General features: G+C 43.2%; 1 protein-coding gene across 2 annotated transcripts in view; it reads right to left on the bottom strand.

Moving 5' to 3' along the window:
* GTDC1 (glycosyltransferase like domain containing 1) overlaps window positions 1–25,643 on the bottom strand; it is a 343,668-nt gene that overhangs the window by 129,993 nt on the left and 188,032 nt on the right. Inside the window, exon 11 of one of the 2 annotated variants that reach the window (XM_072874173.1) lies at window positions 12,614–12,836. The exons of the other annotated variant lie outside the window; for it this stretch is intronic. Coding sequence (XP_072730274.1) covers window positions 12,627–12,836 — 210 coding nt within the window. The 3' untranslated portion in view covers window positions 12,614–12,626. Of the gene's footprint in view, window positions 1–12,613; window positions 12,837–25,643 lie in introns of those variants that run through there. 2 annotated transcript variants of the gene reach the window in all.

Genomic DNA, 25,643 nt, shown 5'->3' with positions numbered 1-25,643 from the left:
CGATATGAAGTCAATCCCTGAGAAGCTGAGATGAATTCTAGTATAGTTGCAGGCAGGTATTTATTTATTCACTGGGCTTATTGACTGGCAAATCTCTAGGCATTTCAGAGTGCCACCCATCACCCAGGGTATCACCCCAGCATCTTCCTCGCATTGCCTTCCCCCCGTAGTCCCCAAACTAGGTGGGAAAGCAGCAGAAGGGCACGCAGCCCACTCCAGAGCTCCTTGCACATCTCTCCACGAAGGCGACGATGCGAGTGCGGGCAGCTGGCCGCCTTCCACGGGGACCACGCGCTCCGCTTCCACCGTGCTCAGGCACCTCCGGCCGCAGATGTCGGCTTTTATTGCTCAGGTCTCCCATATCACTGGGCCACCTGTACAACATATTTAACATACAGCAGTTATTCTGTTGCTGTTTGCACTGAAATAATCTTGGCAGGAAATGGTAGTTAAACCCGAGCATAATTTTTTACGCTGTGTGTAATGTAAAATCACCTCTTTGGATAAGTAATATACTCTCATTGCCTTCTTAATGGAATATACTATTTCTTGTCACCATCAGAAATTGGCCAGAATTGGTATTTAAGGTCTGAACGTCTCCATTTCAGGTCCAGATTGCAATTCCTGAAAAACTGGGGAACTTTTACAAACTCTGGATTTTAGGCGTGGGATACTGTTGGACCCTTCTCAAATGCTGAGATGGTGACACGCAGCCCCATCACTGAGTTAGGTTTGAATGGAGGCCTCAGATTCAAACACAGATCCAGGATTTGGATGTGCTTTTTGGATTTAATCCCATTCCTAGCCATATCCATTTGATGTAGCAGAGCAGGCTATCACACTGGGTAAAAAAACCACTTGGAGCAACTATTGCCTTTTTTTTTTTTTTTTTAAGTGTAGTCAAAATTTTCTTCTCCCAAACTTAGAGACAAGTGGCATGACTCTGAACATTACAAGAACATAATTTTCTGCTGCTGCTGTTCAAGAGATACAGTATTTTTTTCCCCTCTGTTTGCCTTAAAAATTAGGTTGCTAATGATAATGTTGCTCTCATAGATGATCTTGTACTTTTTAATGATACCCATAGTTTTCCTCCACATAAATGACTAAATCCTCACAGAAATCTCTGTCTTGATTAGCACTCCTGCTAGTAAAATTTCACATACTAAATCAGTACCAGCTGTAGCAAGAAAGAATGAAAAAGGCAAGTGTAAATGTTCCATATGCCCTACCAAATTGGCATCTGTGTCAGTAACCCTGTGTTTTTTTAAACAATTGTATACATACATTCTCAGAAGTGTTTTGCTCACAGGATTCTGCAAGCAAAATTTCCTCTGTTGGTACATCACTGAAATGTCACATCTAAAAAAACCCCAGCAAGTAGTTTTTCTTCTTCTCCTTCCTACACCCAACCCTGACGTGCAATTAAATGAGTTACCTCGAGCTTACTGCACCTTTATTTTGACGTCTGCTCTCCGTAACCTGACACTGGAGCACTTCTGCAAAGCTGCTTCACATTTAGCGCTTGGTTATTAGTAACACTACCGAAAGCCAAAGCTACTACGGCATTGTAATTATTTCCAAGCTGAATTCAGAAATAAGGACTCGAGTTCCAACTCGGCTGTTGGGGAATGCTGCGCTGGGAAGCGTTCCTACGAGCCAACATCTCGTCTTTCGCGTGACTCATGAATGATGATGCAGGAGGGAGCGCGTCCCAGGGACAGCCCAGAGCTCTGACCCAGAATGGTCAGTGACTCAGCTTCATCACACAAAATCACGATTTGGGTACAGGGTAGGCGATAGTTATAGCCTCTTGGACCGTCCTTACTGTACTAAGCTGCCTGAGCACCACCTGCTCCATCGTTTTGCTGCCTAACAGAAGTAAGCCCAGAATACAATGCAATAAATATGCACACAATACAACTTAAAAGTAACCAACTATGTCCTCAGTGAAAACGCTTTTAAGTCAATTTATGCCTATCCTGCAACTGGAATTTGATCAGTACGGCAAAATGGACTTTCAAAGTTAAACAAACATTAACTAGCACTCCAAATGGGTAGCAAATGCCGCAGCCTTCTGTGGAAAGATGATATGGAGCCAGACTGTCCGCTGGTGTAAGTCAACCTAACTTCACTGGACTTCGGTGGAGCTGTGCTGATCAACACCAGCTGACTGTCTGATCTACTGGAAACCCAAAAGCCAGCCATCGTGTTTCCCTGACATGGGATGATATAAAGTAAACAGGAAGAATTAAGAACCAGTTAAGGGCATTAATCGGATGTTTCTGGGAATCATAAAATATTTCTCTCACTTCCAAAAGTCAGAAAGACCCTCTCTTCTCACACTCTTGGCCATGACAAAGTGGTGACACTCGTTAGGTTTTTTTCCAGTGCAATATGGAGTGTATATTTGCACATCATGTCATGCCTGTCCATGGTAATCAGAAGCCATTATTTCCAAAAGCTCAAAATTCCCTCCTGGACTCTAGTATGCCAAGTTTTAGTTCACAGTGATTTCTTCTTTTTTTTATGGTTGATTTATAATTGCTGCAAACAGAAGTTTATAATGGAAATGCTGACAAAACCATAACTACAGTGTCACGTTAACACTATTATTGCTGCCTCTCTGTCAGACTTTCCTTTAACCCTATGAGCCAAGACTTGTATCGAGTATCAACAAAAGCCCAGAATACACAGGGCATAGTAGACAGAGTAGAGAACTGGAGACAAGATTCCTGGAATAAAATCCTTGCCTCAGTGAAATCAAAGGGATTTTACCCCTGGTGTCTAGTCTCGCTTCTGCCAGACACTTGCTGTGTAATTTGGACAAATTTATCCTCTGCAAAATGGACAGGAAAATATGTTCTGCACTTACCTTAGAAGTGTTGCAGCATGATTAGCAAATCAAGCTACTAAAGGAAGCAGGGGAAGGCTAAGGATAAATATAAATGCAACCCACAAATTATTTAGAAAAAAAAGTAAAAAGGCAAATATTATTCTAGGCATCCTCTATGCATGGGAGGCAGTAGGATCTTTACAGCTCTGCCCGCATGTATTTACACAGAGACATCAATATAATATCTCCCTGCAACGCCCTCATTATTTGGGTCTTGTCTCATGTTTGTGATTTTCAATTTTATTCCTGGCTTAGGTCTCATTCTTGACATTTTTATGTAGGTTTTGTGTGCAATAATATACATACATTAGATGGTGTTGAAACCATCGACCCAAGTTACTATTTTTAGCGCAGTGCAGAGGATGGGACAGAGACATAAGTGACAATTAAAGAGAATATATTCAGAGCTGTCATCAGTAAATATTTTTTTCTCTTGCCAGGAATCCTAAGTGTGTAGAAGGGCCTCCTAGACAAAGTTTTTAAGGTGAAACACTTGGGTCATTCAAAAAAACCCAAGTAAATGACATCACCAGGAGGCTGGGCTGCTCAAAGGTTCCCGATCACTGAGTTGCAAGAAAACTCTGATTTGCTCCCTCAAATCGCTGATCTGCCTCTCTGCTTCTGTACCACCCGTGCACAAAGTCTGCAGATGTATATAATTTACAGAGCTTTCCTCATCAAGGGGATTAGGCGGCCCTCTTTCAATATGTATAAGAAGTACAAACACACACTTACCCACTATGTTTTACGCCTGCCTGCAACAAACAGCTGAACAGATTGTGATGAAATTCAGACATTGACAATCTGACAAAAAACTTCTTTTTTGCCTTAAAATCTGGCTTCCAGAAGTTTTGCAAATCTAAATATTTTATTTGAATACTGCGAGGGCCCCCGATCTTATGGAAAGCCTATGAAGCAAACATACATGTAGTTAAGGAGAAAAAAAAAAAAAAGCACAGACACATACACAAAACGCATATATTTAGTGCAACTTGCCAGTTTTCACAATGACTCGGGTGCGTTTTCTCTCCCCGGCTCCTGAGACTGTAACTAGACTCCTCTAATAAGCACTTTCTGCCCACCAGTGTGTCAACGGTGCTTTAACAGTAGTTTCAGTGTCAAATTGCCCTTTCCTCAGCAGGGATTGTTAAGCCTTTCTGTATTATACTTCCAAGACTCTCACGAGCTGGAGTTGGGAGATATAATATTTTCTTTGAAGTTTGCATTTCACAACACACTGGGATGCAAACAAGCTCCAGTTTCTCAGTAGTCAAACAATTCTGGCACACAGGGACTAGGACTAAATATTGTACCAAATTTTCTAATTACGTCTTTGTGATATTTACTACACGATGTTAGGTGAAAGCAGATTCTAATCAATATAAACCCCCTTGTCTAAACAGGACATCTGGGCTTTGAAATATTCTGTTTGTTGTCTCAAAATTACCCTGTAGCAAGCCACCATAACAATATAATATCTTAGTCATGGAAAACTTTGGAGTATTTCTGATAAACTTATCATAAACAGATGAGTGCTTTCTCTCTTACAGTATTAAGGTGATGTAAAAAGTGAAGATAAAAGTCAGCTGTATGCATAAAATCATAGAGACTTATGCCAACAAAATGCTATGTTTACAAGTTTAAAAGCTCAAAAGTCTGAAAAGGCAAAAATTGGGATTCTTAAAGTAACACTAACTCAGCCACATGGCACATCCTGGCACGCGCATTTAGCAAAATAAACATTAGCATATTCATATACACATTTCTAGAGCAACGTATTTTTAATGTGGCCAAACTAATTCAACAATGGGAATCTCAACTTTTCTCATTTTATGGCCAAATTCTCAGCTGGCAGAGATATATTATTTCAACAAACCGACATCATCTACAGCAGCTAAGCAGCAGAACCGCTTGCTTCCGAGCACGCAAGTGCCAGATTCTGATGCACTTACGATGACAAGTCTCTTTTTCTGACTTTAATATCAATATTCATAAAACAAGATAGACAGATGTGATTAAGAATCAGCTCCTTAACTAGAAGCCTGAGCTTCCAGTACAAAAACATTCACGAGAGTCACATTTTCGCCTGTGTTTTCTCACGTAAGAGACTCGGAAGGAATCCAGCCTCCCTGGTACAAGTATTTTACAGCACAAAGACGTGGACAGTTGTAACTCTTTGGACCTGAACTTTGGGTGATGCTGATTTTTACTGACTCTCTTGGCTTTATCTGGCAATTCCTTGATTTCTTCTTCTAGCGACAACAAACTGCACCGGAGGGGAGCATCTCCCCGCTCACCAGACGCACGGGCATGTCAGTGCAGGAGCCGTTCCCGCATTCAAATCTTCCCACAGAGAAAGTTTTCTGTGCTGAGGACATTCTCTGTGGATAACGAGGTAGATCCGGGCTCCCGAAGCAGCTGCCTTTGCAAAGCTGGCTTATCCCATCACCCCCAAATTGCCCTTGGTGGAGAGGATCTCCCGATGGCGCTGGACCAGCGCCGCCAGCCTTCTGCCAGCCCAACCTGCCCGCGGGGCAGGCACCCTCCCATCACGCCGGGGCTTGCCAGCCTGGGATAAGGGGATCTAAAAATGACACAAAGCCCCCTTTGCCCCACCTTAATATGACCTACGCTAAATCCAGCTTGGCTGGGGCTGAGGATCAAGGCCCTTAGACACTCTTAACTTAATGCTGCAGGTAGGAATATAACTCCCCCCCCATCAGCTGCTGTTTATTTTTATTTTTCGAGTGCCCAAGGTCCTGGTCAGGACTGCAGCCCCACTGAACAACACTCTCTATAGATATGGAAAGGCCTCAAAAATTCTCAGTTTAAGAAAAGGATACATGAAGAGTAGCTAGTGAGATGCAATTGCATGCAAATTGTTTGTATATACTATGTGCAAATAGTTTGTTGTATGGTTGGGGTTTTTTTGGTTTGTTGGTTTTTTTTTTTGCAAAGGATCTTGAACCTCACCCAGCTGGACTTGGAGGCATCTGGAGCGAGTTGGTTAATTGTTAACAGGCTTCATAAAGACACAGGGGGAATTAATCCTCAGATCACCTCTTTTCCCCTTTGCAAGTCACAGGAAACCTCCAGAAAAGCTTAGCTATCTGTACCATTTCAAACAGTTAAAGTTGCTGTTTCAGGGTTAGATTTGGGGGAAAAAAAAAAAAATACTGGAAAGCACTTCACACCTTCGAGATCTCTAGCCTGCTAACAAACTGGATAGATATTGGCAAAGAGGTTCAAAAGTTAGTAGGGGCGACAGACAGAAAAACAGATAGTGCAATTGCTTCATTTCCATGAGCGATCATGCCAAAAAAATCAGATTTGATTAATAATTAAAAAACAAACAAAGAAAAAAAACCATTATCTTGAGAATCAGGAATAAGTCTGGCCGGAAAGTTCAGAAAGGTCTAGACATATAAAAACAAAGGGTTATAGGGCAAATTCTGACTTTGAGGCTTTGTTATAGGCCTTCCACGTGAATTGGACGGCTATGGCAGAGCCCACCCCGTCCCAGAGCGGGGATGCTTCGGCACAGCGGGGGTACAGCCGCTTTCCCTGGGACCCGTGGCCAGGAGTGCCCAGGCCACGGGTGGGAATGGCCATCCGAGAGCCCCGGGCCAATTACCCAGTAACACCCCCAAGCTCTGAAGATCTAAAGATCCCCTGAATAATCCTATTCAGGGAGAAGAATTATAACCATGAAGGGCAAAAACGGGGGGGAAATCGGATCTTTCCTCAGGCCCCTGGCAGACACAGAGAGGACAATGGGGAAATAAGAGCTAGCATGAAAGTTTCCCCGAGTATGTCCTCAGCCACCGCAGTTTCAGATGAGAATTTCCAGAGGCAGGAACTAAAAGAATATTATGATTTTCTTTGGGGGATTAATTACTTTGCCGCTTGTTACCTTTTGTTAGAGGCGTGACACCCCGTAACCTTGTTGCACAAGGCACCAGATGTCCGTTTGGATATCAGTTTTGGAAGAAAATGGTTTTTTTCCCATTTGAGTCTTCAAATTATTTTTTTGCTGCTGAAACCCCCATGAATATTAAGACAAGCAGACACCAAAATGTGCTACAAATGATACAGACGGGTGCTGAGTGCTTTGGATGAAAATAAATAAATAGAGGTAGTCCTTCCTCCTGCTCGCATTTGCTGGAGACGCGTATCCCCTTACAAATAAAAAAAGCATTAAGAACATGTTATGAAAAATAACAAAGAATAGCAGAGAAATCAGAAAGTGAGTGGCACTTCAGATGGAGTTTAGCAAATTAAGTCATTGACCTGAAGAGGAGATTAATACCAAACAAGGTGCCCCTTCTTCTGAAGTAATGAATATTCTTCAAACAGCAAGGGAGCACTGACTGCTGTTTGATGCTGATGACATTGAAAATTTAGGAGAACAGAAATTCCATCATTTTTCATTTGTATGCAAATGCGCCTGTTCCAGAAATTAACCCCTGAACCCCATGTCAGTTTTCATCTGGAGGAATTCTCTTTGCTAGCATCACACAGCGCAGCCTTGCTGCTATCCTGGGGTCACTGGGGCTTCCCCACACAGAACCACACAAAACCCTAAAACAAAACAAAACCAAACCCAAAAAAGGGAAGAAAGTAGGGTGGGGGAAATTGGCCAAATCATGCCAGGCTTTGTTTACCCCCATTAATGGAGTATAAAGGAGCAATAGAAGCAAAAGCATGTTGTAAAATGCACATCTCTAATGCATGGCTCTGGGTACTGGCATAATTGTAATGCAAAAAGCAGCCCTACCTCTTTAGGCAGAGCAGCAGCCACTAATCACTTCCACTGGAGTTAAGGTGAACCATGGGCCAATATACAAACCATATTACTCTTCCTTTCAGCTAGGGCTTCGACTGTTAAAAAGTTCCTTTGTCACTTAGCACCTTAGACAAATGCTACTATCTGCATGTGAAGGGGAAAGAGATGGTGGAGGTTTTTTAATTGATGTGGATTTAATTATGCTAATTTAGACAGCTGTAAAGCCTTTTCAGTATAGCTGCATAATGGGACCAGCAAATACAGGTGTCCTTCACTGCAAGCGCTTAATGTTTAACCTTAGTCGTTTTGTAAGGAAGGGAAAATGCAAAGTAATGGTTAACCAGCAGAAAGCTCTATTTCTTGAGGACCTAAAGAGGACACTTCACTTTGATTCTTCGTACAGTCCCATACAGGGCTGCAGAAATCCACACACGCTGAGCAGAGCACAAATACTTCTCATTGCAGTGATGCCTGCTCTCATGGGTGAGGCTGAGGCCGAAACAAGGGGGTTCGGGTCTCCCACAGGCTTCCCCATCCTGCACAGGGTGTCCTTCACTTAATTTAGGCCATCTCCAAACAAATGCTTAAGTTAAGACAGCCTTTTCGACTTCCTTCTGCAGCCGTTTCTTGACATCTTTTTTATTGTTTTATATCCAACCACCTACAGCATCAGCAATGATTAAAACCAATAAGCAAGATATCTTCTGAGGGTGTTTTCTTGGTGTCTTACCCAGACCCCTCTGAGGTTGCTGTGCCTCTACCCTTCCCAATACCCCCCCATCCCACGTCCTGCGTCCTTTCTCTAGGCTGGGACTGACATCCCCAGTGACCATCTAGAGATCCATTTCCCAGGGTCTGGGTTTCGCAAGCTCAGCTCCCCATAGTGGCCATGCACCACCTAACATCGGCACTGCTTGAAAGGAAGGGTGGAAATGCTTGGCCAAAAGTGAGGAAAGGATCACTGAGCTTTTTTAATATAGGATGAATCATAGCCCAGAGGTGCCTATGTCTCTTTGGTGGCTGTAGGCAGCCTCAGTGACTAGGTGCCTTGTGGTCAGATGCCTACATGTCACCTCGAAGCTCTTGTTCAGTAGCAATCTTATTTGTATGACCGCTACAGAATAGTATTAAAAGCTAAAGGGTTTTTTTTAAAATAGAAGTTGCTATTTAACTGAACACTTCTTAGAGTAGGACCCGAAGCTTTGGCATACAAGTTCTGGTAGACATCACTGAAGAAATTTCAGGTGTTATTGGGCCGAACTACACATCACCCATCACTGAGGCAGCAAGAGTAGTCTGCTAACATAGTCTGACTTTGGGTTGTGCACTCCTCCCGGAACATCTCTTTTTTAAGGAGTGCTGCCAAACCGGTGAATACGCTGGAAATATACACACCATCAGATGGCGTTGATATGTGTAAGGCAGGAGAGCGAAGATTAAACCCAGGTGTACAAAGCCATCTGCTGCTCTATCTTCTTTATATCTTCAGGGGCAGCAAGAGCAGGGATAACGGGAAAAGTGCTCTCCCATCACCCGATGCAGTGCGCAGTCCTGCTCTGTGATGGGAGCTGCCCTGCATACCTGTGTCTGTCTCCATCGTGGTGGCACCTAGATGCCGCACTATCTCTAATAATTCCTCAAGTGGAGTAGAAATGGGCTTTTATCCCATTCTACATTGAGGTTATATGCTTTGCCCAAGGTCATTGAGGATGGAAATTCAGATTTCGACTTTTCTTCCATTGTCTCCAAACCAGCCCAGTTTTTCCCAGTTTTTCCCTGATCAAACACATCGAGGGGATGGGAGAGCAGGCCTGGCTGGCATCGTGCTCCGTAGCACTGCTCCTCCATCATTAAAGCTACGGGGGGTTTATCAGGCGGAGGCAGGACCATGCGAGGTGCCCAGTCTCCAGGCAATGTCACTCACCTGCAGAGCAAGCTGTGCTAGGAGCTGATCTAGCTCAGAGGACCTTGCAGAGCATCAGAGAGAGCAGGCAAAAGCAGAAAGGCAAATAAAAGCTGACTTTGCTGCTGTAGTGACAGCCACCCTGACAGTCATGGTGCCCCAGCATCAAATTGCATCCCTCTTCTTTCCCCACCTTTTCCGCCCTGTCCACAGTTTCACCTTCTGAGCTCTCGGCACCAGCTATGGCAATCCTCTCCATTTTGGCAATGGTTCCTGTCCTGGGAAATGTTAATGCCGGGCACCAAGGGGTTAGCAAAGTACTGTACTTCAACCAAATAACCAGCTTCCACGTCTGCAAATTCTGCTGCCTAGATACAGCTTATTCTCCCCAAACACTAAGTCCCCTTGTCCCCCCAGCTCCTCCTCAGGAACAGCCAACTGCAAAGCACTAGATAGCTATTCTATTCATATGCATATATTATAAGCATTAGCTTGACAAGCTTGCTGGTGACAGCGTCTGTCATACTTCACTTCATCCTCTTCCTGTGGTCCAAAGCTGGATTCAACGCCCATGGGCCCACACTGGGCTCGCACGGCAGCTGAAGGGCCAAATGCCAGTTAATCTGGAAGATATCCTTTCCAGCAACAGCACCTGACTTCCTGGCCGGCTTCCGCCAAGGTCTCCTCGGTTGTTCTGGCAGCTGGGACATGGACAATGCACTTGTGGTTGGGTCAAGTTTTCCTCTTGGCTGCTTTGAGCTCTTTGATGCCATTTTCCTTGACTCACCCTTGATTACGGGCAATGGTCTCTATTACATTTTCAAATAACCCGATACCCATAAGAAAGGCTTTGGAGTAGGTTTTATTTTAAGTGTTATCCATTCTTACGTTTGCCTGATGCAGAAATGTAGGAATTGGTCCTAGAGCCAACCAAATCCTGGTTCTTAGCCCAGCAGTATATCAAATTTCTTTTGCACATCCAGAATGAAAATGCACAGCCTTTTTAACAGGGACAGCCAACGTACAATATACCAATGTAAGCACTCTGCTCTGTATTTTAACAGATTTCAGGAATTTGTGGGAATTCTCTCTAATGTTGGAGAGTAAAAGATCTGAAGAAATGCTCTTGCAAAAAAAAATACAAATGGGCGCTTTGATAACTATAAAGTTGCTTTCTTGGAGCAAGAGCCCACATTAGGAACCAAATAAAATATTTAAAGGCAAAAATCTTGCAAAGTTTCCTCCCATGAAAGGGAAAATATGGTCTATGCTATACCAGACCTTCCTTTTGCAAAATCTGTTTAGGAGTTGCCATGAAACAAACAGTATTCAACAAAGAGCTTGACAATTTTTGTTAAAGTTGCATTTATATATATTGCTAGGAACGGTTGGTTTGATTTTTCTTTAAATCCAAGTGTCAAGTTGCATTTCAGACCACATATAAATATAATTTTGCTCTCACATAATGCTTTTGTATCTGGTGTAATTCCATTTACTGCAGCGGTGTTACCTTTCAGTTACCCTAATGGGAACAAGAGCAGAATTATGCCGATAAAAAAAGCTGCTTACAGAAAGAAAGAACATAGAAATAAATACTTCCTCTGGCTTATTTAATATATTTGTTTGTCCAAATTGTAACATCGATATTTATTTCAAGAAATATTGTTTGATCAGCAAGAGTAAACACTGATGTATCTTAAACTCCAACAAGCAGTTTTTACAATTCATCAAATGACACCTAACTAAGATTAAGTTTAGTCGGTCAACTAAAAGAAACAAAAAAAGGTTTCAGGTCATATAATTATACCCTTCTGTTTCCCAACTTTCTTAGAAATCTCTGTCTAAAAATAATTCCAGCATCCGGATGTCTTGAACAATTGGCTGATTTTAAAACATATAAAAACTCTTATTCCATCCTTAGCCATTTTAAGGTCTTGGTGCTGGCACACAGTAACAGTGCTTAGCACTACTATATGCCGCTTTCCATCTCCAAAGCACTTTACAAACATTAGCTAATTAATCCTCACAACACCCCTGTGAGGTATGTAGGTAAGTATTGTCATCCAATTAGGTAAGTATTAAGCACTGTTATCCCACCAGATAAGTATTAAGGTCTCCCATTTTACTGGGCGTCCTGAGGACAACAGGTTAAGTTACTTACCAAAGGTCACAGGGGGAGTCGGTAGAATAAAACTTGGGATGTTCTGGTTTCTTGCTGGTTATTCAGGCATCCGGCAGCATCCGGTGCTGCTCCCTCAACAAAGGCAGCCATCGCCATCCACATGGAAATTAGGGCTTTCTATAACCCTCCAAGACACAGAGCAATGAGTACAGCGCGGTGGAAAAGATGCGCCTGAGAAGCACAGGCTCCCCTCTTTGAGGTGGGCAAAGATGAGATTGCCGAGAAAATTTCTCAGGAATGTTATTAAGAATAAAGGTCTTGGATCGGGGCGTTTTCCTGTGGATGCACATGGACACGCATCGAAACATATTGTCAGGCCTTGCCCATCGAAAGCTCCTTCTTGCCCTCCCACTTTACCTTTCTTTTCCACTGTCTTGTAAAGATGAACTCTTGCCAAAGTGTCACATCCAGTCCACAAATACACAAACCTATTGATCATGGTTGGCATCTTCTTAACATAAAAAAGTCCCATTTGAAGCCCCATCTCAGAAGCTTCCAGGTTTGTAGGTAAGCTTGAATCCACCAATACACTTGATGGGGCAAATCCCTTTTCAGAGGATCTAAAAAACAGGACTAGCCAAGCACATTTTGGGTTTTAATCTAGTCTCAACAGATGTCAAGCTGGTGAAATAACATCATCCATCCCCCAGAGACAATGCCAGTGTGCGCATCTGCTTTTAATTTCACTTTGCTGCTGGAGAAAAAGTGAAAGCTCCTACTGTAACTCCACTTGGAGCTGTGTTTGTAAGTTAAAAGAGTCTTGACTTGGAGTCCTATGGGTTTTGTGAAGTTATTGAATTTTAGACTGGTATAAGAAGGCCCCAAAAAAGCACACACACCCCCCCCTCGAGTGAGCCTGTTACATCCACAGTCCCCGGTGGGGCATATTGCAGGGTCTGCTCAAGGACCCATCATTTGCTGATGCGTGATGGACAGTCATGGCTCTCCTCTGCTCAGCAGTTCGGCCCTTGGCTAGCAGCAATGTCATCCTGCGGGAGCGGCCCGGGTGCGATAGCAGCTCTTCTGAATGCGGTGGAGCGGCACAGCGATGCTCCAGATCTTGCTGGAGCTGGGGCAAATCCCAAGTGTAAAAAAAAACAAAAAAAAAAACAAAAAAAAAACCTCGACTAGATTTCAACTGAGTTGATTTATGTTTTCAAGTGGAAGGCGGTTTTAGCTGAAGTAAACTACACAGTTTTTAAATCATTCAAAATTCATGGCAGTTTGATCCCACAGGACATCAAACAAACACAAATGATTTGCCAGGAATCCCTACAAATTGAAATAACCAAACCTTTACAGTTCCAGCAAAAGTCTTAAACCAGTTCTAAGGAAGAAAAAAAAAAAAAAGGATTAAAATAGACAATTTCTATTTTACTCATCTACACAAAAACATCTCCAGTGAAATACATATCCACATCAAATGCACACAAAGAAGAAGCCCAAACATCTAATGTCTTGAAACTCAAAAAACCTCCAACCCACAACCCAAAAACAAATAAACGAACGGAAATAAGAGTTATGAAAAAAGAAAGTAGATTTAGATTCTGTTGCATTCTTTGGAGTGGTTTTATTTTAACATCAAACTGAAATTAAAAGAAAAAAATCTGAGAAAACTAACACAAAATGCAGGTAATAGCCATGTGTGTTACAGTCATGAGAAAGAAAATAGGCAACCAAAACTGTGACAAGAATGTGCTTAGTTATTATATTCTTTCAAGCTTGGTCTGCCAGCATTTTTTCCTTTTTTTTCTATGTACTGGTCATTGGTGCCTGCCAAAAGACTTTTCATGAATTTGCGCGATCCCGTTTCCCAAAACCAGAGGAAATTATGTTTCTCCATAACCGCAAGACTCAGCTGTAGGTTTTACACCACGATTTGTAACTGTAAACTAACACGGTGACATGACGTTCCCCTGCCTAAATAATGAAGACCAAGCGAGTAGTGAAATTTCAGTGTGGGTTATGCAAAATGAAAGGATTAAAAAATGAAAAGAGCATTCACTTCATGTTGCTCCTTTAAAACATTATCACATAGCTCCTTTTTTTTTCCTAACCTGACCTTTTTTTCCCAACGGTTTGTCTATAACTTAATATAACTAATTCTTTTGAAATAATGTTCACAGTTAGCATAATTGGTGTTATATAGTTCTAATGTACATTACAGAATATTCTGTCACTAGACACTAAATTGAAATTTTAAAGAAAATGATAGAAATAGCTGTAAGGGAAAAAGTACCCTTTTAAATCTAATTTGCTATGCACCGCAGTAGGGTAATGGATGCAATGAAAGTTCCTTTATTGAGTTCCCATGTCCAAAAGGTATTTAGGTAGCAAAGGATGTTAAGCAGACCCCCTGTGCTCCTCCTTTAAGTAAAGATAGCAGGAAATAAGGTATATAGGTTTGTGTCCTCCTGATTTTTATTTCCTCAGGAGTACAACTTATGCAAAGGGCACCTTAGGCTACTTGGAGGATCACAAAGGGTGCCCTCGACCCCCTCGCTGTCTGCATGAATAGAAGCATCTAAAGGATGGCTGAAGCCATACAGCGAGTTAAATCCTTCAGGTGGGTCTTTTCAAATTCCAATAGTGAGGAGTTACTGGAGAATTGGTAAGGATTTCACTAGGCCCCAGCAGGTTTGAGATCAAAAGCCCTGGTTAAATAAAAGCCTGTTGGGAAATCTTAAAACCTCTTTGTAATGTAACTTAAAAAAGTTAATACAAAGAGCCCTTAGACTGAAGCCTGTAACAGCATGAACAAAGAGTATATCAAAACTGATTCCATTAAGGGAAGGCAGACAAATAAATTCATTTAATTTAAAGAGAAATCAGATATATTACTCTGCTAAAAACTAAAAAGCATACCAGGAAAAAAAAACCAACAGAGTTTACAATTCACAAGCACATAGAGCTGTGAATAATAGAAATAGATATATAAAAAATCTATTTATAAATATGTCTCAGAACAGAGAACAGAACATTATATACACACGTATATGTTTAAGTATCAATTTGTCCAATATGTGTGCGCGCGTGTGTGTGTATAATTCTAGTATATACATATTTTTATCATTTATGAGGCCTCACGCTGGGCTTTCAAATCTGCAGTTAGATATAGCTATAGACGTATCCAGAAAAACGCAGCTGAAAGAGCCCCTACATTCAAACTGACACAAGACATTTTTCAACCCAATTAATTAAAAAAGATGGGTGCTCATCAGTCAGCTGGCACAGGTTTTTTTTCTCCATCATATTGCCAAAGTGTCACAGTGTTAGTTGTGCAGCATGTTTAAAACAGAAAATCTGGGGCTTGGATTTAGATATCATTTATCTGCTGACCTCTTTCTGAGCAGCTCTTATGCTTTTAACTCATTGGGGGGCCTGCACCAAAGCTGGGGGGTAGGAAGGGAAAGACATAGAATTACATAGAATCATTTAGGTTGGAAAAGACCTTTAAGAACATCCTCTCGGCGACGTGCTTGAAGATCTCGTGTTGGACATCACTGGCACACGCCCCTGGGGGCTGCGCACCGTTTGCACGAAGCAAGCCATCTCCTGTGCATGGGACGGATGTGTCACTCCAGCACAGTGCTTGGGCTGGGGGGACCGCGACCCGGGGTCCCTCACTCACAACGGAGTCGGGTCACTTGGGCGCAGGATGCTCCGGCACCCCTGGGAGGGAGGAGAGGGACGTCCTGTCGCCCCACGGCTCACTCTCCCCATGATGAAGAGTCACTAATAATTGTGCTCCCTCCACCCTCCGAGAAAGGAAGGGGCAGGGCTGAATTTTACTGCGTTTGTGAGGCTTTTCGTTATTATTGTGATGGGGGAGATGCAGCTATCTCATTAGCTAGAAAGCACATTTTACTCTTTAAGAAATTATATTCCTCTCACAGATTTCATAGGCTGTGCAGCTAGAAGAGGGAGATGTATGAGTTGTACAAACGAGGGTGAGCGCCTGCAAAAATCCGTGTTAATGTTCTACAGGATTTTTTTAAAAAACTTTTCTCCTTGTAATTAAAATCTGACATTTTAGTTCAACAATGCTAACCCTGAGCTCATTACCTTCATGTATAGTGGGGGAATGGCATCCACGCTCATTCTCTAAACCCCCCTTCATGCTACCGACCCCTGAAACGCTGCCCCTACAGCAGGCACAAATCAGACTCTGTCCCTGTACTCTTTAAGAACAATTTTTCTGAAGATAAGAAATCAGCAACATACCTCACATATGGTGCCTTTCATCCCAGTCAGCAGCAATAGCTTCACAACCTACACCAATGCCATTAATTTTATTTTTTTCTTTAGACCCCTAAAAATGCACAGCAATTCAAAGCCTTTTAACGATAGGTATGGTTACCATTTTAGCAATGCCATTTCTGGTTATCTTGGGTGGATCCCACCAAATTAGTTCAAGGGCCACTATTTGTCAATGGACCATCACTCTGTCCACAAAATCACTGTGGTGTCTGCTGAAGAACTGCCCTTTGCAATAGCAACCCCAGAAAATGGGCAAAAATGCAGAATGCCAGATCGAGATGGGACCATGAGGGAAAGCCAGGCAAAAGCTATTGATATTTAGGGGACCTCGGTCTCAGTGCCGTGACTGACATCCTTGCCCTAGCAACAGGTTATCTAATAATCACAGGAGATAAACGTCACTTTTGGCTCCTTGTTTGAGAGAAAACATCTCCGAAAGCACCATATCTAATAATATCAAAGGTTGTGGTGGCTTCTGCATCGCTGGTAATTTTTAGACCGGTAGAGGATGAGGTTTTCTGGTTCAAACAGGAATTAATTGAGGTAAGTCATATGGCTTGTGTTATACACGTGACATCAGATGATCCAAATAGTCCTTTCTTGGCCTTATAATCTACAAATAACCTTGTGGAGGTACTGCTCTCCTGTGGATTAGTGGCAAACCAATGCTCCTTTTGCTTGGATGAGTTTTCTGTTCTAAATACTGTCCAGACCTGCGTGGCCTACAGGATTTGGCTGGATCACAGTCCCAGACGGAGCCATTGCCAATTAATGCCAGACATGTGATAAACCGGGGTAGGACATGCTCCACTTCAGGTGCTGTGCGATTCTGGAGTATCATTAATAGCTATGTAATGAGCCAGGTTTAAAGAAGAATAATTTTGCTATAAGGACACTTACAAATATTATTTTATACTTGCTATCTTTACATTACCTTGCACCGTAAAAGACCCAGACTATCAGACATCATGGAGCTCTTTGGCTCTGAATTAATCAGATTCATTTGCAAGAGCAAGGTATAATTATGGTCATTTTCTAGTCCATAAAAATCACAAGAGTCCAGAATTACGTGGGTAACAGGACAACCTATTCCCATATGGAAAAACGAGCACATGGGGTCTTGTCGATCTTGCTTGGATTACAAGGCAGAGGAAATACCTGGCTGAGCAGTGCTCAGGAATTATCAGGTGGATGATATTACAGGAGCAAGCCGGGTCTTTATTTATTTGCTTTATAAAGATGCCTCCAAGTTCAGGTTGTTCGAGTTACATAAATGCTAAGCTTCCTCCAGACTAGCTCCACAGCCCTGATTGCTCTAAGTCCTTCGCTGTGACCGGTCAATGCAGTTTTCAGAAACCTGGGAGATGCGTGTGATGGAAACCCCTCAACCTAGAGGTGAGCTCAAACTCAGTCACCACCTCAAAGTCCACTAGAAAGATTTCTTAAATGCAGATATCCTTATTTCTGTCCCTATCTCTAACCATGCTTCATTTTAACCCCTAGGATAATTTGGTATGTAGAAGGAAACGTGTCATTTATTAAGTCAACAACCACTTCCTCTGGTATCTACAAAAATGTCTTCTGAGGCTTCCCTTTCAAGTCCTGATGTTACTTAGATTTGCAGGCTGAGACTGTAGCAAAAGGTGGAAAAACTTACAGTCATTACATTGATTAATCAGCTGCTGAAATTTGGCTTTTCAGCGTGACACCGCTATTCTCCGAATGTGTGGCCTACTGCAATGTAATCAATTTGTCTGTGCAGGCTCCAAAACCCCAGAGCCACACAATGCAAAAAGGCAATCTTCTGCCCTCTTTGACCACAATAAGCAACATTACTGAAATCACTGCTCCCGTACAAGTGTAGCATGACCCCATATTTGTAGGCAGCAGAGTATGACTTCATTAAAAATCATATGCTGTGTTAGGGACTTCAAGGTTTTGCAAGGCAAGCCCGCATCAGAGCAGCATATGTCTGAAACTGATAGTAAAATGGGTAATGCCTTAAACCCCACCTCCATACTGTTATTTACATACGTATCTTTCATCTGACATAGGCTTCCCCTCCAGCACCTTGAATATATCAGTCCTAAGGAAGAGACTTTAAGTTCAAAGAGTGCCAGCCCCAAATCAAAGTAGGGGGTTATCGAGTGAGGTGCGCCAAGCAGTAAGACAAAACATATGCATTTTTAATAGGTAGCCTCTCCTCCCCCTGAGGAAGCCAAGAAAAGAGACTCTGTGAAGCTTCAGCAGAAAACAAGTTCAGTGGATTTATACTCGGGCTGCTATTCGCAAAAACAAAATTCACAACTCTCATATATCTCTGCTAGATGTTTTCCAAGCACTCTTCAAAAGCACACTGGCCCCAGCCTTGGCAGTCCTATTGACCAGGTGAACTCGTCTCCATGCAGCATCGAAAAAGAAGATGGGAAAAATAATAATAATAAAAAAGAAAAATAAAAAGGCCATGAAAGAGAAACAAAAATCTCAACAGGTCTGTATGGAATTTCAGCAGCACTTTATTTATTAATGCATATGTAGCTACCATTGTATTCCAGCTCCCAAAGACAGATCTGTAAGGAATAGGCCACATGCTGATTGACAGCAGCCATAATTCCATACAATGAGACTGTATTAAATTGTTTGATGTGATATGATACTCATCACTTGTAACTGATCAAACATACTGCTGCATCAAACAATATTACAATACAATCAGGCTGGATATGGTTCCTGCCAAGGCTGTTCATCACATTGCACACTTCTGCATTAAACATATCTATTAATAGCATTGACAAAGTACTCCTCTCCAAATTTTTCCAAAGAATTGTATGACATGAAATGTGCACAGAAATCCAGACATAATGCTTTGCAGTTTGAGGCAGCACTTCCGTTGGCTGAACGCTTTGACATGAAAGGCTTTGCTGATTTGGGATTTTTGTAGGATAATACCAAAACTTGCAAACCTGTGCCCCAAAACAGAGATGTGACATTCCAGCTGCCTTTTTTTTTTTTTCCTGTTGGATATTTTTCTTTTTCTTTCCTAAATGCAAACAAATTGGAAGATTGCATATTTTTTGACTAAGATTTTACTTTTGCTGTGGTTCCCCCCAGGAGAGCTGCTCTAGCCTGCTATCTTGCAGGAAGGAGCTGTGTTTGCTAACGCTGACCCTTTTAGAGGCGGGAGCCATAAATAAAAGAAACAAATTCCTTGTCACCGCCGTTCCTGCTGCAGACATAGAGGGTGATCCGCTGCAGCCCATGGGGGACAGGACTCGCTGCGACATTACAACTGTAGGGGCTCTCTCGGATGCAGATTCTTAAATGAGCCTGGGTCTCTAGAGGGCAGAGGTCAGCTGTCCTCAAATCTGTGTGAATGCTAGATTAAGTTTATTAATCTCCCTGCTTTCACTTAAAAACCAAATTATAAGATGGTTAAATGTTAATGCCCGGGAGCTTGTGAGATGATGAATGCCCTCAGCTACCGCTGCTAGAGGGAACGCAAGGTGTTCAGACCCCAAAAGGGTATTAGAAGTTAGTGGGATGCACTGAGGAATACATTTTCCCCATGAATTACTGCATGCCTTACGCCTGGTGTGCATTTTGTTTGCTGTTCGGACAGCAGCAAATGCAGCCACCCTCCGACAGGAGTGCGAGAGGTGCAGTTGCTGGCTGGAAAGCTGTTGGCCCCAATTCAGGTACCAGTGACTGCCCACCTTGATGTCCGAGGGGTAGAGCAGATATGCCCACTACATTGGAGGGGCATAACCTCAACCACAGCTCTTTATATAGAATTTATACCTGTGCTTGGGTGAGGTTTGAAATACCCATCTCTCTGCACCGACTCTCCAGCTCCCAGGAACCGCATGAAACCAAGCATGCAATGAACATGGTATTTAGCAACCTTCCGAACTGCTTCTATCAGTGTATCTCATAAAACTACTCCAGCGTGGAAAAATGAAGTGATAAATGAGCATGAGGCTTCCATATAATTCCTCGTGGACAGGTATGCACATCATAATTGGACAATCTGGCCCCTTGATTGCTATCTGAGCTTGGGAGACCAAGGATCACATAGCCATGGAAAATACGAAGTAATATGCAGGAATGCCTGACTATCTGAAGCTGGCAGAGATCACCATTTTTTTTCGGGTTGGGAATGTATACATTTCACATTTATGAATTTTTGCAAACTGCAGTGACAGAAGGTGTCTTTTGTCCTGCTTTTCACTCCTGTCGTGTCAGCGTGAGCAGATTAAACACATCACACGGCAGCAAACTCTCTCTGTTGACGGAACCAGCTCCACAAAGGTTGCTTAAGAAAGGTGTGTAAGGCATTTTCTTTTTCTAATGAAAAAAAGAAAAAGTCTTTCAAGACTGTAAACTGCCTCAGAATGGTACCTGAGATAGAGAGACAGAGATTGACTTATGATGGAAAGCATACAGGAAAGGGCTGGAAAGGGCTTTCACACTCTGATGGCCAGTTTTTAGCAGCAACAGCTCGGTGCGGCACATAGAGCTAAAGAAGCTGTAACTTTCTATCTGGGTGTAGCTAAGTAATTCAAGATGCTGCAAGTTAAATGTAACAGTAGAAAGGAAGAAGTTCAAAAACAAAGTCCCAGGCATTTCAGCGCAGCGTATAGTATGCTAAATTGTGGTATTACAGAAATTGCTAAGAGTTTGGCCACAAAACGTTTCATACTGCATTGCATTCTGCCAGGGCTGGGTTCCAGCAAGCCCAGACATTTTTCCCTTCACCTGTGCTTTTTTTTTTCCCCCGTTTGTTAACACAAAACAAAAACCTCCCACTATATCAGAGAATTACAGCCCTTGTCCTGAGTGTACCTCTCTGTTTATTAGATCAGCGCAACCGAAAACTCACCACGCACCAGGCAAAGATAACGGCAAATGTGTTCTTACCCTCCCCGCACCACCTGAGTGCCGCTATTATTCCTCATCCTTGGGGAAAGGACCCCATATGTGAGTTTCAGAAACCACCTCAGTAACTCCAAGCATCATTATCAATAGTAGGATGAACTGCAGCTGGGATGCACTGAGAAGGCACGGTAATACTCGCCCTAATCTCTGCATTCATCTCACTGGCCCTCACTAGGAAGTTTAAGTACATTTACTGGGGATTCTTCAGCCCTTGAAAGGTAGGCAGACATCTATGAGGCTTGACGTACTAGCTAATTAACTTGGGTTTGGAAAAAAAAATCTTCTTATCTACTTAACTTCGAGACACTCTCTTTGTTTTTAAGCCTGCAGACTACCTTCTCTTTAAAATGCACATTACATACAACTCAATAGTATGGAATGTATTATTTTTAACGAGGACCTATTTTAACTTGGACCTAAAACTACTAACATTTGACAGAGAGGTTTTTTTTAAAACATTTGCAGAATCAGCTGAATGATAGTCTGTAGCCCGTGTTTCGCAAGACAGGCTACAAAATCATGGTGCTTTTTTCTGTCCTTAAAAATCCAGGAATGTGAATGTATGAATCACTTGAAAATGAACCCCCAAATGCATACACACCCCCAAAACCTATGAGTTGTTTAAAAAAATCTTCCAGTTTTTGTTTCTTGGTGTCTGCAAGGGGCGAATTATTGAGGCTGGGAGGAAGTGATTGAATTCGTGCCGGCAGTAGTTGGGGCACGTGAGTGTTCATGCAGTTCTTCTGACGGGAACACAGACGTGAGCAACTCCTGTAACATCCCTGCTCAGCATTAAACCGCACTAAAATTTCCTGCAAATTGCACAGAGCGATTTTAAATCCTCACCATATTCCTAACAGATAGAACAGTGGCATGATTGACCAAGCTTTTTTTTCTTCTTCTTCTTTTTTAAAGTACACATATGATGATGCATCATAGTTATAAACAGATGGTATTTGGCCTCCTTCCTATTCTCAACATTTGGAATTCCTAAACTATGTGAATTAAACAATAATATTTTATAAACATACAAGGGATTTTGCTCACTGCTTTGTTAACATAGAAATTATACAATGCTGACATTTATTTAAATTTTAAAAAGTAAACAAGAGTGTGTATTGAATTAAAGCAAACTAAAATCAACAGAAAGAAATATGTTCTGCGCGCACGTTACCTACAACTGCCCGGGCCTTTTTAGGGGAGACGTAATGGGATGAAGCACAAATTGTAGCTTAGACAGTCTGATCCTTTGTGCTCGAAAGGCTCATTTAACACCTCACAGTAAACAACGGATATTTATACCATAATTGGCCAGTTGACCATCAGTTGTTCATTTACTGTGTAACCTACTATGCTATTATGGAGTTAAAAGAAGTTCCTTTCTGTTGGCTTTTCTAGGAGTGAAAGTGTGTTTGCAATTTTAGTACCAACTGGATTCAGTCTAACACTTGTACTTAGTATGAGAAACATTTTCATAATACCAAAATTTGGGAGAATAGGAGTATTCCTGCCAGGAAGGGAAGAAGAAAGTATTGGTTCTTAAAAGAAGAATTCTCTTTGCTTGGTTTCCTCTTTCCTTTCCATTTTAACCCCTTTTTAGGCGCCTCTCTAGCTGCGCAAAATTGAGAAGCACTTAGGTTTTAATCACTATTCCCAGGTCTGCAAAGAGGGTCTGTGATGAATAAATAATGAATCAGAGATTTTAATCAGTGTTATGATTTTTGAAAAGCCTAATTATCATTGTTTACAGACATGCCTTTCCAATGCATTTCCTTCTTGTGCCTTCAAAGCTCTAAGGGTTAAGCCCCTCGCATGCATCCCTCCCATTCCTCCTCAGCGCCGCGCTCCTTCCTGGGTTTGCTTTCGGGGTTTGGGGGTATTTTTTTGTTCGTTGGGGGTTTTTTTGGTTTGGTTTTTTTTTTTGGAGGCCGGGCACCCAAACCGTAGGAGAGAAGGAGCCGGGCAGGCGGAGGCGCGCAGGGCTGCGGGAACGCTGCCCACCCCCGGCAGCCGCTCCGCACCCGCGGAAAGGCCACCGCGGGGTGCGTGCGTGCGGCCGTCTCTTTGCCGGCTCTCGATATAAATGTCACAAAAGACTCTTCTTCTCAAATCGACGCGATATGTTGCTGATCGATAACATTGATGATAACAAGTGGCGGGCGGCTCCCCGCCCCAGCGAGCTGCCGCCCCGGGGCCCCCGCGGAGCACTGCGGAGCGAGGCGCAGGCAGCTGGGCTGGGCTCCGCTCCCGCCCGCCGGGCTGCGCGGAGAGGCGCGGAGAGGCGCGGAGCGGGGCCGCCGCCGCGCAGCCCCCGCAGCGATCGCCCCCGGCTGGGGAGCATCCGCTGCGCCCTCCTCGCCTTTAGCGTTATTATTATTATTATTATTATTATTATTATTATTTTTGCTGTATCTGCTGGTGGCCTCGTTTAACCCCGGCTTCCCTTCTCTGCCCCCACCTCCATCCTTTCGGCCTCGCCGGGATGGGAAAAGCCTTTTTCCCGGGTGGGATATTCGGTGCCAGCCTCCCACTCCCCCCCTCCCCGTCTCAGAAGCGCTTCGGGCAACTCCCCGGGCCCGGCCCGGCCTCCCCCGGCAGCCGCCGCCGCTCCCCGGCTCCGCCGGCCGCGTCCCGGCGCTCGGCGGCCGCGTCCCGCTGCCTCCTCCCCGTTAAACCCTCGCTGCTGCTGCTGCTGCTGCTGCTGCTGCTGCTGCTGCTGCTGCTGCTGCTGCTGCTGCCGCTTCCACAGAGGGTGGGTGATAACTTGTCTCACAGCTCCAGAGCACTCCATTATCAGTTTCCAGCAACAGCTGTGCATCTTCGCGAAGAATGCAAAGAAATATCAGAAGATAATGCAGCATTGCTATTTATTACCCTATAATTAAAGTCCTGACGGTGTTTCTATTATAAAACCTTATTTGCAAGGGTTCGTAACTCAAGAAGGCAAAATTTTCCTTCAAGAGGAAGCCTGGCGTACCAGACTGAATCATTTAAAAAGTATTTCAGTTCAATAAGGTTAGCCTATGAAAGGGTAAAATTCTCAAGGACTTTCATTAAGGTGCTCATTTATATCTGCAAATAAAGCATTGCAAAGTCCCCTGAATCAAGGATATATAAGAAGGAAAATATTTTTTGCAAAATCAAGGATTCGCGGAAAGGTTTTAATATAATTCTACGAAATTATTCCCATGAAAACAATTTGTTTGAAAGAAAATGTCCTCCGGTCCTTTCCACACAAACTAGTCTTGGGCTAGTACATGAGAACCAAACTTAAAAGTGACTATGAGCAGAAATGAGACTGACTAATTCATTTCAACTGTCCTTACTGGAATAAAAATCAAAGAGTAAACAGCTTGAACAGGGAAAGGTGAATTTAATTCTCAAGGCCCCTTAACTTTTAATAATCTGAGGAACAATATGGGAGGTACATTCTACCCTCCCAGTTACCCTGATATAAATTCATTCAAGATTTATATTGGTGTAATAGAGAAGCAGAATTCGCTCCATGATTTCTAATGAACTGCTGGCTCGGTCTTTAAAAATGCAATTAGAAAAATCTAGCCTCCTAATTCAGAACAGCTTTGAGCTAAGTCAGAGGTCTCGATGCTGCAAACACGGAGGGAAGCCAGTCTGTACCACGGCTCCTCGCGGTGCCTGCAGCACGACCAGAGCGGGGCTAGGAATGCTGGAAACGGTTTCCTACAAAATTCCCTAGTTATTTTAGGATTTTCTATTATACGGGAAAAGCCAATTCTCATGTGGAATAAACCTGTGTTTCCTGTGATCTCAAGTACTAAGACAAAGGGCTTGCGGGATTAGGTGCCTGGCCTGGTACTGGTGCAGGAGGCAAGGAGCTGTCTGGTCCGAGCACAGCCTGGTGAGACTGGCAGGAGTCGGGAAAACCCATTCGGCATTAACTCTGCGCCGACACTTGTATCAAAGCGCTTGCAGTTGCTGTGTCAGTGCAGGTGAAACATCAATAAATATGAAAGTAAGTCAAGGGCTAATTCTGTCATTTTACTCGTAAGATTAGGTCTCTGCATTCACCGCTTACTCATGTGTGTGGGAACAACGGGACCGAGATCCCAATTTGTCTCTCTGACCTTTTGAAGTGAAGGCTTTAAATGAAGCAGCGCCGAGCCGTTGTCTCGTTTGATCTTCAGAAACTGCGAGGCAAAACTCCTCAGGTTGTTTCAGTCTACGGCGGGCTGGTGGGGGGAAGACTGCTGCGGGGGAAATATCTCCTCTGACTACCGGGAAGTCCTCCCTCACCCTCTTGACCGAGGACCTCGAAACGGACCAGGGTGGCCCCCGACATGAGGCCACCCTGAAGGTCCTAGGAGATGCGGTAAGGACGTTTTCACCCTTGCTCTACAGCAGCTGTGTATCTTCGCTAAGAACGTAAAGAAGTATCAGAAGATAATGCAGCATTGCTACTTATTACCCTGCAATTAAAGTTCTCACGGTGTTTCTATTATAAAATGTTATTTGCAAGGGTTCGTAACTCGGAGGGAAAATTTTCCATCAAGATGAAGCCTCGCTTAACGGACTGAGCTGGGTATCGTTAAAGTATCACTGATCAATAGGTAAACCAAAGCAGGGCATCACCTTGCCAAGGAGCTGGGTGAGACCTCCTTCAGTCACGGGCCTGACCAGGGTGTGCGCTGAGGACAGCAGGAGC

Source organism: Ciconia boyciana, chromosome 10 (assembly GCF_034638445.1).
Source record: "Ciconia boyciana chromosome 10, ASM3463844v1, whole genome shotgun sequence".
NCBI classification, from domain to species: domain Eukaryota; kingdom Metazoa; phylum Chordata; class Aves; order Ciconiiformes; family Ciconiidae; genus Ciconia; species Ciconia boyciana.
The sequence above is the reverse complement of the archived record's forward strand: the minus strand, read 5'-3'. Positions and strand labels throughout refer to the sequence as shown.